Here is an 18,150-nt window from a genome sequence, read left to right on the forward strand (position 1 = left end):
GAGGGCGGACCTACTGACATCACTAGTGATGTCAGTAGTGGACTTCCTGCTCTATTAGAGCAGGAAGTCCACTCGGACTTGCGGGAGCCGAGACCCTACCACAGGGTCTCGTCGCAAGCCCGATGGTCGCGATAAATCGAGACGGACTTCAGGCTGCTCGCACAAGCTGTGCGTGGTCACCCGCAGCTTTGCGTGCGGCCTGGAGAGAAAAAAAAAAAAAAACCACGCCCTTAGACTAGGTCTAAAAAAAAAAAAAAAATAGTGTTGACCATTTGCATGTCGACATACTGTCTGTCTATCTTCCATTGTCTACCTAGACAATGTAGACCTAATGAGCGGATAATGCTTCTTCATGGGGTAACTGGGCTAAAAAATAAAAAGTACTTTTGCACTGATGGCACTAGGTGTCTATATATATATATATATATATATATATATATATATATATTAGTGTGTGTGTGTAATATATAAATAAATTATATATATATATATATATATATATTTATTTATATATTACACACACACACACTAATATATATATATATATATATATATAATGACAATGGGTAAGGCTGTCCTGTCTCTATAACACACGTGCAGTGGAAGCCTGGGCCCACACCCCAGCTGCTCTCCCTACTAGGGAGATAGGACGGACTGGACGTGGACTATGCCAAAGTAACTGGGGGTGTAGACCTGCGATACCATGGGAGAGGAGGATGGGGCTGAGCTGGGGGAGATTGATGTGACCCAGCATATGACTGGTCTGTGATGCCAATCTGTGTATACATATAACTGTATAGCAATCCATAACTTTATGCTGTGAAGAAAAGGCCCTCAGGTAATATACAATGCTTTAAGAGTTAAAGTTTTCTTTTCTTTATGTAAAACAAACATTCTCCTATTTGGTTATATTTTCTCTCAACTCGCTTTTGCTTGAAGTTCCCCATAGTAGGTAAATTAATTCAAAGCCCCTGATCTATAAATATGTATACTGTCATCCCTTTGTATATATGTACCCCATTATTAGTTTTCTATTTATTTTAGAATGCAGTAGGCTGAAGTACCCATTAAATCTATATGATCTACCCCTTTGTGAATCATATATCGCAGGCTGAGCGCTAAGGACCTATAGTAAGTCCGTACTTGGGCTGGAGGATATGACATTTTCATGTGATGACATATAGCATATAAAATGACTTGGTGATACACGGGTATCCCCTATAGGTACACACAATGCTGAGTAACAGGATACATGAAAGCAATAATGTATACATACAAAACAACTGCTTAGTGAAAGGCTGCATATTTATTATTTTGGTTATGCCATACTCTTCTAGGTTGAATAAATCATGTAAAAAGAGATGTCATTTATGTTACAGAATCCAAATACATTTGGCCTGCCTGAAGGCGTAGGGGTGGCTGCTCGCTGGCATAGTTGCTCCATGGCCTGCACAACATTCTTCCTGTTAAAGGGAGTACTGACTTACATGTAGGCTGACCTTTATCCCCCCCCTCCAGTAACCTCTTATAAGGTTTTGAAAATTTGCTACAAAAGAAAATTAAAGATTTCAAAATGTTGTCTATGGTGTTGGGGTAAATGTAGATTTATGTTGACCTGTAGGAACACTTTCTGACTGCCTCAACAGAAGATGTACATTCACTGGGGTTGATTCTCAAGCTGGGTACACTCTAGAGCAGAGTTTCTTAAACTCTGTTCTCAGGACCCCACAGAGGTCACCCAGCTGGTGCACAGGTGTATTCATTACTTGCTGGCACATTTTAAAGCAGCCACAGGTGGAGCTAATTATATCACTGGTGAATCTACATTATGAGGAAACCTGGAAAACATGCACTGTTTGGGGTCATGAGGAGCAAGTTTGAGAACCTGTGCACTAGAGTAATATCTGCACGATTGGAATGACAGTGTGTATGCCCAATTGCCTGCTCCCGTGGGTGGTATATCGCATCTGGTTGGCTGTGCTGCACGGTCAATCAGAAGATATTGTGTATGACCCCATGCTTCTCGATGCGGCCACTGAACGATAAATATCGGTCGATCACGCGCTATATCATTCAGTGTGTACAGCGGACCACAATGTCGGTCACTTCATCGGGTGGGAAACGCATCGTTCTGATGTGTACCCGGCCTTAGGGCCAAATTCGATTAGCCCTGTTAATTTAATGGGGTGAAAAGTGTGTTAGTCTCTGGCCTTTATGCATGGGGCTACTCAATTGCAGACCCTTTTTCACCCGAGTCCTTTTTAACGCTCATTAAATGAATGCGTTAACACATAGAATCTGTGATAAGTTCACGGACATATGTGAAAAAAGGGTCGCGGCACCCGTAAACACGCTCTTTAATGGGGATTTCTTTTCGGGGTTGCCTTCAGGACTAATTGAATAGCTCTGGTGGCATCAATGAGCCTGTAGTAAATTAAAATATATATATATATTACTTTTGCGTGGTTGCGTTTTGAGGTGCATGCTCTCAGAAGTTGTCTTGAAAATGTATTGGGCGTTTCTGGCTGGTGATGAGGTGGCTGCACGGATAGGTACCATCTTATGGGAGAGGCGTGGGCGTGTCCCTAAAGAGAATTAGAGCTGTTAGACGTACAATAGCTCACACTGAAGGCTGTGCAGCAACGGAGAATCTGCGCCAAACATGGGCTGATGCACGTTTCCATCAGGCATTTGGGAGTGCGTCAAAAGATGCTCAAAGCAGGCGTCTCAGTCCTTGCACAGTCAGACGCACGCTGTACACAAGGGAAGGGCTTGTAGCAATATTAGTATAAAGTAGCAGATGAGCGACCAGCAAAGGACGGACACAGATGCCGCTGAGTGCGACTCACAATAGGCCTTGATGTCTTTTTAGTGTATGGGGGAGGAATGTCACATGGGGCTCGAGAGATAAGTGCTAAAATTTAAATAGAACAAGTAACTTGAACTTGTTATAGTAGAGTGGATTATGATGTCTTCAAAGCGAGGCAGGTCTGGTTATCTGCGGAGAGAGGAACATGATATTTGTCATACATATATATATATATATATATATATATATATATATACAGTGCTTGAAGTGGAAATTTGGAGGTGGGGGTATGGAACTTTCAATCTTCAACCCCCCCTCCCCCCTCCATGTGTCGGCAGTGAGCGGTAAGTAGTGCACGTACTCACCCCACATTGCACTGTCCCTGCAGCCTTATGTCACGCTGGGGGATTGAAGATCAGGCTTACCTATCTGAGCTGCGCGCTGACGCCATCTAAGGAACAGCACTCGGCGGCTCCCAACCGAGTGGAGGGAGATGTTTCCGCAGACAGAGCGGCATTTTAAAGCCGGCGCTGGCTGGCAGCCAATGAGAAGCTGCCACTTGGCAGCTTCTCATTGGCTGGCGGGCCGCGAGCCATGATTGGCTTGTGGCCGCCCCTTCTTTTAATCCGCGAACCAGGATAGGCTGGCGGCTGGAGCTAATTGATGTCAGTGTAGCTCCTGGCTGCCTCCATCCCAGCGCCGTCATCGAGATGTGTCCCCAGCGGGACACATCTCCATGCAATGCCGCTGCTGTTCCAGCATTGGGATCCCATATACGATCCCAATGCTGGTACCTTGTTTAATGTGGCAAAAAACGAAGTGGTGGTATATCATACCGCCGTATACCGCCCCACTTCGAGCACTGTATATATATATATATATATATATATATATATATATATATATATGAGTGTAACTGGCTGCTCTCCAGCCATATTGGTCAGACACGTAACAATTGGGTGTCCACGCCTATAGCCGTTGATTTGAGCTCTAGGCCAGGGTGTCACCAATAGGAATCTCCATGCATAGTAATCGGCCAGACCTCCATTGAAGTCAATGGCATTTTTCGAGTAACCATCTACACATCTCTTAGCTTTGTCGTAGTGAACCCTATATCATATACAGTAGAGGATCATGATGCATGTGTGCATGGCTCCCGCATATGGATCACGTGCACTTCCTCTAACATGTTATGTATTTAGTAATAGAAACCAAACAAAAAAGATAATAGTTATATAAATCAGTCGTGTAGCACAGATTAGGCGCTTCCTCTCACTGAAATATTTGAACTGTATTACACTGGCCGATCTCAAGGTGCGATAAGCTGCAACTAGGTCAGCTGACACCTGTCGTGATGGTTATTGAATGATTCCGTAGCTGATAATTGCTGTTACATACATTGATGAGGGGGGGGGGGAATGTAGATGGAAGCAAAGTGTGTGAGGTCCATTTACACAAAATCCTATATGACACATATTGCCATAAGAGGAAGAACCAAAGAGGGCTAACGGCTGAGGACAATTACCGGTTCGATCCAGCATATTGGCACACGCGTGCGGGTTTCGCTGAGGTGCACTGGACCCGCCCATTATTTATTAAATTTCCTACGATTCAGCCTAAATTCCTGAATTTGCTCCCTGGTTGAGACTCCAGTTTTAACAGAGATGTTTTGGGGAGTTTACTGTTGTCGACAGCTTAAGTCCCTACTTGTCAGCTGAATACCGCTGTACATACCAGTTATCTGTGAATATCCAACATTCACCTCTGGGACTGCAATTTTACACAGAACCTACTCACTAAAGGGCACCAAATCCTCACAATACTGATATTATACCTCCATATCGTCAACCGAGGGCCGGATTAAGGGCCAAATGGCCTGGGGCTGAAAATGTTCAAAGTCCTATTATGACAAGTGGAAGGGGTATGATCAGTACTATGTGGGAGTGGCCAGTGCTGTGTGGGTGTGGCCAGTGCCATGTGGGCATGTACGCCCCCTACACTATCAACCCCACTGTCTCCCTAAATATGTAAAAGTATAAAACTTGCACCATTTTGTGAGGAAAATAGAAATGCAATTTTAATACTTATGATCTATAGCCAACCTGGTGGCTAGCCATCGTCATGCTGTCATGATAATGGGCCTATTTTTATGTGGAGGCCTGGAGCTTTAGCTCCATCCTCTCCATTGTTAATCTGGCCTGTGGTCAATCAGAAGCAGTAAAAAACGTGGGTGACCCTTGACTAGCCGTATAGGACCATAAAACTCTAATCTTCATCCTGAAATCAGTATTGGCACTAGTGGCAATATAACATGTAAAATTATCCTCACCTAGGGCGGGATGTACAAAGCATCGCATCTGCGACGTGGTACATCCCACCTCTGTTCGGGTACATTACGCGGTCGATTACTGTGGTATGTACCTAGAATTGCCATGTACATCACAAAGGACAGCTCCCCCAATAAGAGCTGTCCTTTGTGATGCCCGCAGACAGAGGGATTTCCGGGTTTAACAACCAGAAATCCCTCTGGCGTCTTTCTGCGCATGCAGGGGGTGATTGGATCCCTCTCAGTGGGAGCGTCCCGGAAAGAAGCCCATAGACTTTTATTGGGTAACGCCACCTGAAGATGACGTTATCCACTGGGACAATGCATGCCGATGCTTTGTACATATGGGGTAAGCGGTAAAACCCCCGAAAATGCATTTTTCGGGATTTACAGCATTTTCCCATTTAGTACATCCCGTCCCTAATGTATAGAGTAGATATAAATGTATATATCCTTAATTCATCAGAACACACAATGTACAAGGGAAGGAATATAGGGCCTGATTCAGCAAGGAACGCAAAGGAGAGAACGCACGCACTTGGCGGATGTTTTCGCACTGTGCATTCCTATGCATCACACTGCGTATGCGCGAACTAGCCAGTGCGATCGGGTTAGTGTACGCAGACCCTTCCGATATTGATTGACAGGAAGTGCCATTTGTGGGTGGTGACGGGGGGTGGTCAGGCAAACGCAGGCATACCTGTGTGTTGGGACGCCGTTATAGGGGCGTGCATAGTTAAGGCAGTGCGGCGACATACGCAGCCATACCGTAAGCTGTACACAGGAAGCGGCCAAAATCCTGTGGCAGGTCAGGTCAACCACTATTGTCCGTATGGGTCTGATGGTTCTCGATGTTACCGATGTTTACGCTATCTTGCGTAATGATCAGGCTGTGAGTAAAGGGAGATGTGCGGCTTAATATGGGGCTGGGCGTCTGCATCTTGTGCTGCGGTCTCCGTGCGTATGCATTGATTAGCATATTCTCGCATCGTGCGTTCTCTCCTTTGTGTTCCTTGCTGAATCAGGCCCATAGCAAGGTGGAACAGAGGGCCTGATTCAGACCCGGTCGCAAGCGACGGGCAATCCGTGCTCCGGGTCTCGTACCAAAGGGGGCGTGCTGTTGATGTTGAGTGACAGCACGCCCCCTTTGGTGGGCGGGCTGGGGGAGTGGCTGCCCAAACGGGAGGCGTCTCCAATGTGAACGCCTCCATTTGGGGCCGGCCCCACTGCCATCACGAGTGGTGTCAGTGGGAGAGATTTCGGCTCTGTTAGAGACGAAATCTCTCTGGGGCTTGCGGCAACGAGACCCTACCACAAGGGTCTCGTCGCAAGCCCGATGGTCTTGACCATTGCGACCATCTTCCTGGCTGCTCGCTATAGCTGTGGGTGGTCACCCACAGCTATGCGAGCGGCCAGGAGGCCGTTCTAAAAAAAAAAAAAAAAAACGGCCCTGATTCAGAGCGAACGCTCTGTCAGAGCGACCGGCTCTGAATCAGGGCCAGAATATGTTAATCATGAAAAAAAAAGTTGAGAATTTATGCTGTAAATCATCTATTCATCAGGGTTGCATGGACAAATACAATATATCCTTCAATCATTTATATTCTTATAAGTGTCTGAAGCTTGTTTGTAAAGGGTCATCAATCTGTAGAACTGTTACAGGTACGTGCTACAGGTCTATTACTGCTGGTTTCCATACCCATCAGGCCTGAGCTATCTGGCCTTCACAGTGACCAGGTTAGTAACCTCTCTGCATACGTTGTCAGTTCCCCAGGCTAGTGTCCTGATACCTCTCTGCAGGATGTTATCAGTCCCCCAGCCTAGTGTCCTGATATCTCTCTGCAGGATGTAATCAGTCCCCCAGGCTAGTGTCCTGATACCTCTCTGCAGGATGTTATCAGTCCCCCAGGCTAGTGTCCTGATACCTCTCTGCAGGATGTTATCAGTCCCCCAGGCTAGTGTCCTGATACTAACCTCTCTGTACGATGTTATCAGTCCCCCAGGCTAGTGTACTGATACTAACCTCTCTGCAGGATGTTATCAGTCCCCCAGCCTAGTGTCCTGATATCTCTCTGCAGGATGTAATCAGTCCCCCAGGCTAGTGTCCTGATACCTCTCTGCAGGATGTAATCAGTCCCCCAGGCTAGTGTCCTGATACCTCTCTGCAGGATGTTATCAGTCCCCCAGCCTAGTGTCCTGATATCTCTCTGCAGGATGTTATCAGTCCCCCAGGCTAGTGTCCTGATACCTCTCTGCAGGATGTTATCAGTCCCCCAGGCTAGTGTCCTGATACCTCTCTGCAGGATGTTATCAGTCCCCCAGGCTAGTGTCCTGATACCTCTCTGCAGGATGTTATCAGTCCCCCAGGCTAGTGTCCTGATACTAACCTCTCTGTACGATGTTATCAGTCCCCCAGGCTAGTGTACTGATACTAACCTCTCTGCACGATGTTATCAGTCCCCCAGGCTAGTGTCCTGATACTAACCTCTCTGTACGATGTTATCAGTCCCCCAGGCTAGTGTACTGATACTAACCTCTCTGCACGATGTTATCAGTCCCCCAGGCTAGTGTCCTGATACTAACCTCTCTGTACGATGTTATCAGTCCCCCAGGCTAGTGTCCTGATACTAACCTCTCTGCAGGACGTTGTCAGCCCCCAGGCTAGTGTCCTGATACTAACCTCTCTGCAGGACGTTGTCAGTCCCCCAGGCTAGTGTACTGATACTAACCTCTCTGCACGATGTTATCAGTCCCCCAGGCTAGTGTCCTGATACCTCTCTGCAGGATGTTATCAGTCCCCCAGGCTAGTGTCCTGATACCTCTCTGCAGGATGTTATCAGTCCCCCAGGCTAGTGTCCTGATACTAACCTCTCTGTACGATGTTATCAGTCCCCCAGGCTAGTGTACTGATACTAACCTCTCTGCACGATGTTATCAGTCCCCCAGGCTAGTGTCCTGATACTAACCTCTCTGTACGATGTTATCAGTCCCCCAGGCTAGTGTACTGATACTAACCTCTCTGCACGATGTTATCAGTCCCCCAGGCTAGTGTCCTGATACTAACCTCTCTGTACGATGTTATCAGTCCCCCAGGCTAGTGTCCTGATACTAACCTCTCTGCAGGACGTTGTCAGCCCCCAGGCTAGTGTCCTGATACTAACCTCTCTGCAGGACGTTGTCAGTCCCCCAGGCTAGTGTACTGATACTAACCTCTCTGCACGATGTTATCAGTCCCCCAGGCTAGTGTCCTGATACTAACCTCTCTGCACGATGTTATCAGTCCCCCAGGCTAGTGTACTGATACTAACCTCTCTGCACGATGTTATCAGTCCCCCAGGCTAGTGTCCTGATACTAACCTCTCTGCAGGACGTTGTCAGTCCCCCAGGCTAGTGTCCTGATACTAACCTCTCTACAGGACGTTGTCAGTCCCCCAGCCTGGTGTCCTGATACCTCTCTGCAGGACGTTGTCAGTTCCCCAGCCTAGTGTCCTGATACTAACCTCTCTGCAGGACGTTGTCAGCCCCTCAGGCTAGTGTCCTGATACTAACCTCTCTGCAGGACGTTGTCAGCCCCCCAGGCTAGTGTCTTGATACTAACCTCTCTGCAGGACTTTGTCAGTTCCCCAGGCTAGTGTCCTGATACTAACCTCTCTGTATGACGTTGTCAGTCCCCCAGGCTGGTGTCCTGATACTAACCTCTCTACAGGCAGTTGTCAGTCCCCCAGGCTAGTGTCCTGATACTAACCTCTCTGCAGGACGTTGTCAGTCCCCCAGGCTAGTGTCCTGATACTAACCTCTCTACAGGACGTTGTCAGCCCCCCAGGCTAGTGTCCTGATATTAACCTCTCTACAGGACGTTGTCAGTCCCCCAGGCTGGTGTCCTGATACTAACCTCTCTGCAGGATGTTGTCAGTCCCCCAGGCTAGTGTCTTGATACTAACCTCTCTGCAGGACTTTGTCAGTTCCCCAGCCTAGAGTCCTGATTCTAACCTCTCTGTATGACGTTGTCAGTCCCCCAGGCTGGTGTCCTGATACTAACCTCTCTACAGGACGTTGTCAGTCCCCCAGGCTAGTGTCCTGATACTAACCTCTCTGCAGGACGTTGTCAGTCCCCCAGGCTAGTGTCCTGATTCTAACCTCTCTGTATGACGTTGTCAGTCCCCCAGGCTCGTGTCCTGATACTAACCTCTCTACAGGCTGTTGTCAATCCCCCAGCCTAGTGTCCTGATACTAACCTCTCTGCAGGACGTTGTCAGTCCCCCAAGCTAGTGTCTTGATACTAACCTCTCTACAGGATGTTGTCAATCCCCCAGGCTGGTGTCCTGATACTAACCTCTCTGCAGGACGTTGTCAGTCCCCCAGGCTAGTGTTCTCATTTTGGTCTTTAATTCCTTCTGGATCTGTTTTAGGTGAGATAAACGTAATTATTTATGTGTCCCCATACATGTGGGAGAGATGAGGAAGCACTGATGTGTGGGATAGGGTGACTCACCTGCAGCATCATGATATCGGCGTATTGTAAAAGATTTGCAGAATTTGAGACGAGTTGAAGCATTATTCCAAGCTGACGATCTGTGGGACGGATTGATATAGGTTATTGTTGTACTTCGCACCAACTATATCAGGCACTTGCCGACTTGGTAGACTGTCTACAACTGGGAAACATGAGTTAGATCAGGTGGTGTAGATTATATTTAAATGTATGACTATAATAAAATAATCCCCTTTATGTTTGTTTGATACTTTCAAGTATTGTCTATTGTGCTCCCCAGCAATTAGGGAAGATTTTTAGATTTAAAAAAAAATTCTACAAATTGACTATTATAATGTCCCAAACTATATTTTGTAATGTGACTGTGAGTCGCAGGCAAAGTGGCTATAGAGTTGCCGTAGGCTGCGGAAACCAGATTAACACCCTTATACTAATGTGGGGGTTTAAGCTTCTGTAAGTTGAAACCTGTGCCGCCCATTCCTTTCACACCGGCTGCCGCAGCTGTCATCGTTGATATCGGCACTAGAGCCAGCTCCATACATAGGTGCATTAGATACTCGCCCATTACGTTCCCACAAATCGGGGTGTTCTGTGCACTGGAATTGTCGCTGCCCAGTTCCCATCCCAAAACGCCCAATTTCACAGAAAGACAGTCCTGGCCAAGTTCTGTGGGACGGACGTATGCTAAAAATGCTTAAATCTTCATCTGCGTGTGCGCTGTATTAAAAATCGTGCTGTTTGCGTCCGTACAAAGGGATCCACCTGGCAGAATCAGGCCAGTCAGAAGATCATTTCCCATCGTATTCAAATTATTTTTTTTCCAACCTATTGCAAAAAATGTACCGTATGTACTATGACCATATACAGTATATATATATATATATATATATTATATACTGTGTTTTTAATTCTTAGAACTAACCTGCCCTCGGTTCCCTGTAGATCAGCCTCATGATGCACATTGTAAAATACCACATCATTTATGTTATCGTTCTTGTATTTAGCATAATATATCTTAGTTCTTTTCAGAAGTGAAAGCAATTGTCGCTGATAGCCATCACACACTCTATCTAATGGGAAAGTACTTTATATGCATTTTACTGCAGATCTTCATGCATGTCGTGTCCCTGTACACGTATACCTGGGACGTTGATGACTGTCACCTGAACCTCACACAAAGTCAGTGTATCTATGCGGTTTGGTATGACCACGGTGACATAACGCCCAATGAGTCCCCCGCATGAAACTGGAACCGTTGTACCCGGAAATATAGAGGGGATGATAGAACAGCTGTAAAACACAAAGGTTGGAATCTGTATTAGAGACCACGGAAATGTATCAAACCTCCTCAAGAGTGGACAAGTAGAGACGTCACCCATAGCAACCAGTCAGCTTCTACCTATCATCTTCCAGAAACAATATCTATTTCTTCAGGTGTCCATTAGCCTTAACACCTCAATCCTTTCAACTCTTCAGCTATAAACCATACCATTCAGTTGTTCCCTGCTCCTGCTTACCTTGGGTTATAGACTCCACCGCCCACCATGCTCTCTCCTACATGGACCTCTGCCCAGGGCACCTGAGTGCTCAGACTGTTGATCTGGCTGGTAATCATAACCATGGCAATCATATAGCCACGTCTCAGGTCCACAGTCCACCACGGCTGGTACTCGCTAGTAGTTTGGCTGCAGGACCCACTGAAGTAGTCAGGGTTGATGTTGCCATCTATTGCTAGATGAGCTTCCCCTTGGCCTGGAACAGAGCTGGACTGCAAGGCAAGGCCCCTCAAGGCCACATTCACAGCTACAAGAGAGAGCCGACATGGGGATTATCTTAGTGTAATTTCTAGGCCTCACATAACATTAGCTGTATATCTCTATCCAGTCATTTTAAGGGTTTCGCCACAGGCAGCGAGCACCATTACCACTCATCTGTGAACCTCATCCACTTGTGCGACATGACTCTATCTGGAAGACTCCTAAGGAAGAATGTATATCAGCCATACACAGATATACAGTAGTTTAGATGGTACAGGACTGTTCAATAATACAAGGCATCATAGTTGCCGACTTGCTGGCTGTCCCCTCCGGGAGGGGGCAGTCCGGAGTGTGGAATGTGGGGGTCGTGGTGTTGTGATCGTGTCATTGTGACCCCTACTCGGCTGTACAAAGACTAGATTCCCGTCACTGTAAATCAGGGAGTGTGGTGGCCATGATGATGTGATACAGGGCGGGATATACAAAGGGCAGAAAGTCTGTAAACCCCCAAAAAAAATCAGTTTTGGGGGGTTTTACCACATTTCTCAGATGTACTAAGCACCCAAACGCAAAGCGCATTTGATGTACTAAGCACCCAAATGCGAAAACGGGGCTTCGTCCTGGTGGGTAATGCCATCTTTAGATGGCGTTACCCAATAGAGGCCTATGGGCTTCTTTTTGGGACACCCCTGAGAGGGATTCAATCGTATCCCTCCCAGCTCCCAGCCAGAGGGACTTCTGGATCATAGACCCGGAAGACCCCTTTTCGCAAAGGACAGTTCTTATTAGAAGAGTTGCCCTTGGCGATTTTCTAGGTACATAACGGCGCTATTATCGTCGGTATGTACCCTATAATGGGTGGTATGTATGCCATTGTGGATGCAATGCTTAGTACATCCCACCCACAGTGTGTAGCGTATCATCAAGACGCCAAGTTGGGCTGAAGTGTGGGGCTTGCAGGAGCCTAGCCTACTGTCAGGAGTCCGGGAGAGCCACCCAAGATTCATGATACTACTGGTCATTCCGTATGGTAAGTGTATTAGAAGGGTTTTCTATACAGAACATGCTATGTATATATGTGTGAAATACTGTATGATATGACTCAGATAAACATAAAATGAACAAAAGAAGCAAAGTATTCCTATATCGGGGCACTCACGGATTAATCGTGATGTACTCAAGTGACCAAACAATTAATAAAACATAACTTTTATTACGTCCTTAAATAATAAAAAAACAAAAGCGAAATATATTACTGAATATATAAAATAAGTGTTCTCTAGTAATAATTATTGTGTGGTAATCTTATAAATGTGCTATGTAACCACTATGGGCATATTCATTCCACACAATATAGTTTAATGTAGAATATCTCACCAGTAAACGTCTCGTACCATGATTGAAACCTATGTGAAATGGATATTGGTGATTTACTGAAGAGACTGGTGCCAGACAGCACTCAATCAATTCACTATAATCCAATTACCTCAATATATGATTGTTCTATTATTAGAGCTCTACACTCTCACAATCTTCTGGTATAGCCACAGTCTCCTAATATACCACAGTGCTATATTGTGGCACCTAAAGGGTGTTAGAGTAATTTAAGCTGTGATACACAAGAGTAAATTGATTTAATAGCTTAACTCACAACACAGTAATATTGTCCGTTTAGATTCTCTCATGAATATTCACTGTTCTTATTACTGAGCTCTGCACCTCCGTAGTCTATTAGAACATAAACAGTGTCCTGATCAGCTGCTCTATCTGGCAGTTCTTTACTTGCAACATAGTAGCATATTACGTTCTGTCTACTTAATGAATATTCACTGCTCTCATTAGGGAGCTTTTACACCTCCGTGATCTGTTTGTATTTAAGCTGTCTCCTAACCCACCGCTCTATCTAGCGGCTAATGATTATCTAATAAATATTCACTGCTCTCATTAATGAGCTCTGCACCTCCGTAATGTATTAGAACATGAACAGTGTTTTGCTGCTTAATCTAGTAGTTCTTTACTGGCAACATAGTAACATATTACGTTCTGGTTATTGTGTCAATATTCACTGCTCTCATTAGGGAGCTCTAGATTTCCGTGATGTGTTAGTACTTAATGAATAATCACTGCTCTCATTAGGGAGCTTTTACACCTCCGTGATTTGTTAGTACTCGAGCCGTCTCCTAGCCCACCGCTCTGTCTAGCGGCTAATAATTATCTCATGAATATTCACTGCTCTCATTACTGAGCTCTATACCTCCGTAGTCTATTAGAACAGGAACAGTGTCCTGATCTGCTACTAAATCTAGCAGTTCTTTACTGGCAATATTGTAAAATATTACGTTCTGGCCACCATATGAATATTCACTGCTCTCATTAGGGAGCTTAAGACTTCCGTGATATGTTAGTACACGAACAGTCTCCTTACCCACCTGTTCCTGTTCTAATAGACTACGGAGGTATAGAGCTCAGTAATGAGAGCAGTGAATATTCATGAGATAATTATTAGCCGCTAGACAGAGCGGTGGGCTAGGAGACGGCTCGAGTACTAACAAATCACGGAGGTGTAAAAGCTCCCTAATGAGAGCAGTGATTATTCATTAAGTACTAACACATCACGGAAATCTAGAGCTCCCTAATGAGAGCAGTGAATATTGACACAATAACCAGAACGTAATATGTTACTATGTTGCCAGTAAAGAACTACTAGATTAAGCAGCAAAACACTGTTCATGTTCTAATACATTACGGAGGTGCAGAGCTCATTAATGAGAGCAGTGAATATTTATTAGATAATCATTAGCCGCTAGATAGAGCGGTGGGTTAGGAGACAGCTTAAATACAAACAGATCACGGAGGTGTAAAAGCTCCCTAATGAGAGCAGTGAATATTCATTAAGTAGACAGAACGTAATATGCTACTATGTTGCAAGTAAAGAACTGCCAAATAGAGCAGCTGATCAGGACACTGTTTATGTTCTAATAGACTACGGAGGTGCAGAGCTCAGTAATAAGAACAGTGAATATTCATGAGAGAATCTAAACGGACAATATTACTGTGTTGTGAGTTAAGCTATTAAATCAATTTACTCTTGTGTATCACAGCTTAAATTACTCTAACACCCTTTAGGTGCCACAATATAGCACTGTGGTATATTAGGAGACTGTGGCTATACCAGAAGATTGTGAGAGTGTAGAGCTCTAATAATAGAACAATCATATATTGAGGTAATTGGATTATAGTGAATTGATTGAGTGCTGTCTGGCACCAGTCTCTTCAGTAAATCACCAATATCCATTTCACATAGGTTTCAATCATGGTACGAGACGTTTACTGGTGAGATATTCTACATTAAACTATATTGTGTGGAATGAATATGCCCATAGTGGTTACATAGCACATTTATAAGATTACCACACAATAATTATTACTAGAGAACACTTATTTTATATATTCAGTAATATATTTCGCTTTTGTTTTTTTATTATTTAAGGACGTAATAAAAGTTATGTTTTATTAATTGTTTGGTCACTTGAGTACATCACGATTAATCCGTGAGTGCCCCGATATAGGAATACTTTGCTTCTTTTGTTCATTTTATGGTTATATTATATTCCTGGGAGCACCTCCATCCAAAATAGTTACGTATTGAATTTATGATTATTCATATGGAATAAGGGAAGGATAATCTTCTATAGAGTGGTCTGTGCGGACATTTTTCTTGTTTCTTCATGACTCAGATAAAGTCAGTACACCACAGAGCAACAGACACATGACACCGATCCCTACTTACCTGCAGATACCACACTTTCTTCATAATGTACAGCTGCAAATGAAACAATATAAAATATAAATACATATCACATGTATGCACACTTTATGCATTAATACATACTGTATGGACATTTCAAACATTTTAATGACTGGAAATGTGATGTTGGAGGCAAAGAATAACGTACCCAATCATTGCCAGGAGCTATGTTGGGAACGGCCAGATGTGACAGATATTTAATTGTTCAGTAGCTGTCACAAGGCCCGTGATTGTCCCAGTAACCGTTATAAATATATTTACCACCTTTGGATCCTAACCTGAATTTTTTTTTAAGTTTTTACATACTAAACAGGTCCAGAAACCATTACATGTCACATTATTTATCGACATTCCTTTATATTACATATAGCTGCATCCTAGTACTGCCTACAACTCAATAAATTATAGTTACAAATAAACACAGTTACATGGGCCACTTGTTGAAAATATAATATTTGATATACAGTACTTATATAAAAATCTCCACTACAGTCTATACATATAGTGTAAGGAGAAATTGCAAAAGGAATATGGATCTCCAGGAGTAATTCTTAAACATAGTGTAAATACGTTTATTCAGCATGTCAGCACAGACACACAGCATCATGTTTTCCTGTTCTCCAGGAACGTCTGGGAGACTCACAAATTTGTGGGTAGTCCTCTGGACGTCTGGAAGGGTAGGCGCGCATTCCATATTCCGCCCACTTTATAGTGAACTAGGGGGAGGGGGGCGGGGAGATAATGGAAGGAATCATGAGTCCATATTGAGTGTGCTCGGCCTATATGAAGCGGTTCTATGACAATTGTGGCCCCTCCCCCTCTTCTTAGACCAGCAATTTACATCATTATGCAGCAAAGGGCCAGGGACTAATGCCTTGAAGCATCCGGCCCCGGCCAGATCAGCTGCCTTCTGTATCTCCAATCCAGGCTACTACCAGAGAAAAGAAACAAAGAAATATATATACCGGTATATATATATATATATATATATATATGTGTGTGTTTTAAGATGTATGTAAAAAAAATATTTGCTTGTCTTCTTGTGATAATATTTTTTTATTACTTAGTATCATCATCCTATGAGCAAGTTTTAGGCTTGTCTGCGTCTCCCCTGTTCCAGTTTATTTCCGGACCATCCTGACATTTCCACCCGCCCAAATGATGTCACATTATCCCCTATTGAGATAAGAGACTGCCTGTTAGACAAAGCAATAAGAAAATGATATACATTTGATTATCGAGCATTTAAAGGAGAATTCCAACCAAAATGGAACATTCAGTTCTAGATAGAATATCATATCCTCAAAAAATGACTAACATGGGGTTCAGCATTTAAAAGGCAGCATGTACAGAAGAGCATGTCAATCATTGTAGTACTATCCCTGCTCCTGTGTACCTGGCATGGGGACCCCATGGACCATATAATGGCTGGACACCAGCTGGGTAAATATTGGGGGTTGGATTTTACTTGTAATATTTTATCTAAAAGCAGATTTTCCGTTTTAGATTGAATTATCCTTTGAATGTACTAGTCCCAAGTTCCGAGCTGTAAGGGAATATTTATATTGTACTTGTGGCATTACTCACCTCCAAGCACAAAGAATAGTAGTACAGAGAGATAATCCGACATCTCTTCCCAGTATGCAGAGGAAATGCAGAAAGCTTTGTCACGGTCACACCAATGTTCTAAAGAATTTTGCCTAACAAATAAGCGCTTTGTTAGTATACATAAGTCAGTTCCTTAACCCCTAAAGCACAATTACTTCTATCTCTGAAGTCACTATGTGTAGTCTGTACTTTTCCTCCTTTATTCTACATGCACACAGGCAATTTAAATGTTTCTTTATATATATATATATACGTACACTAGTATTTTGGATCCTTAACTCACAAGGTTGCTAGCTATTGTTCCTGGTACTATAGTGATTTATTTTTTTCTGATCTCTTCTCTCTCCCCACCTTTCCATCTCTCTCTCTCTCTATCCCTCTCCCATATCTGTCTTTCCCCTCCCCTGTGTGTGTGGTCTCTCTCTCTCTACCTCCATGTGTCTCTTTATATCTCCCCCATCTCTCTCTCTATCCCTCTCCCATATCTGTCTTTCCCCTCCCCTGTGTGTGTGGTGTCTCTCTCTCTACCTCCATGTGTCTCTTTATTCCTCCCTGTGTTTCACTTTATATCTCCCCCATCTCTCTCTTTTTCTCTCTCTCCCTCCCTTGAGTGTTTTTCGCCATCCCCCGTGTCTCTCCCTCCCTCCCCGTGTCTCTATCTTTCTCTCCCTACCCCATCTCTTTCTCCCTCTCCTGTGTCTCTCCCCCTATCTCTTTCTCCCTCCTCATGTCTGTCTCCCTCCCCCATGTCCCAATGTCCCTCTCTTTCCCTCCGTCATGTCCCTCTCTTTCCCTCCCCAATAACTCTCTCCCGTGTCTCTCTCTCCCTCCCCATGTCTCTCTCCAAACATGTAATGAAGAGTCATTTGGACAGCAGATACTTCAGAAGATGCACTAACCATATATATATATATATATATATATATATATACTGCACCAAAAACGTAGGCGGCACTCAGAGACTAGTAAACAATGTCACCCCCTCGGCAGAGGGACTTTAATAGGTCGACGTTTCGGGGTCCTCCGCCCCTTCCTCAGGACAACAGGGCGGAGGACCCCGAAACGACGACCTATTAAAGTCCCTCTGCCGAGGGGGTGACATTGTTTACTAGTCTCTGAGTGCCGCCTACGTTTTTGGTGCAGTGTGCATTGGGGGTGCTGTCCTCCTAAGGAGGGCACCGGAGCAAGAATTGACCTCGTGTCTGGAGACACAGTGTGGAGGAGTGCCGGAGGATTGTTTTTCTTTATATATATATATATATATATATATATAATCTCAACACAAAATAGTCCGGCACTCCACTGGTCTCTATGGACCTTTACCTTGCTCCGGGTGCCCTCCTCCGGGAG

General features: G+C 44.4%; 1 protein-coding gene across 1 annotated transcript; it reads right to left on the minus strand.

Moving 5' to 3' along the window:
• Nucleotides 1–1,301: 1,301 nt before the first annotated feature.
• LOC148513661 (fucolectin-like) lies at nucleotides 1,302–16,844 on the minus strand. Its single transcript, XM_088481547.1, has 7 exons — nucleotides 16,780–16,844; nucleotides 15,175–15,207; nucleotides 11,145–11,430; nucleotides 10,769–10,917; nucleotides 9,628–9,707; nucleotides 9,469–9,535; nucleotides 1,302–2,998 (listed from the first exon to the last, which is right to left on the minus strand). Exons 1-7 carry the CDS (start codon nucleotides 16,820–16,822, stop codon nucleotides 2,964–2,966), a joined length of 693 nt encoding a protein of 230 aa, XP_088337673.1. The 5' UTR covers nucleotides 16,823–16,844; the 3' UTR covers nucleotides 1,302–2,963.
• Between the last annotated feature and the right edge of the window lie 1,306 nt (nucleotides 16,845–18,150).

This window comes from Taudactylus pleione, unplaced genomic scaffold, assembly GCF_031769625.1.
Source record: "Taudactylus pleione unplaced genomic scaffold, aTauple2 ptg000274l, whole genome shotgun sequence".
Taxonomy (NCBI): Eukaryota; Metazoa; Chordata; class Amphibia; order Anura; family Myobatrachidae; genus Taudactylus; species Taudactylus pleione.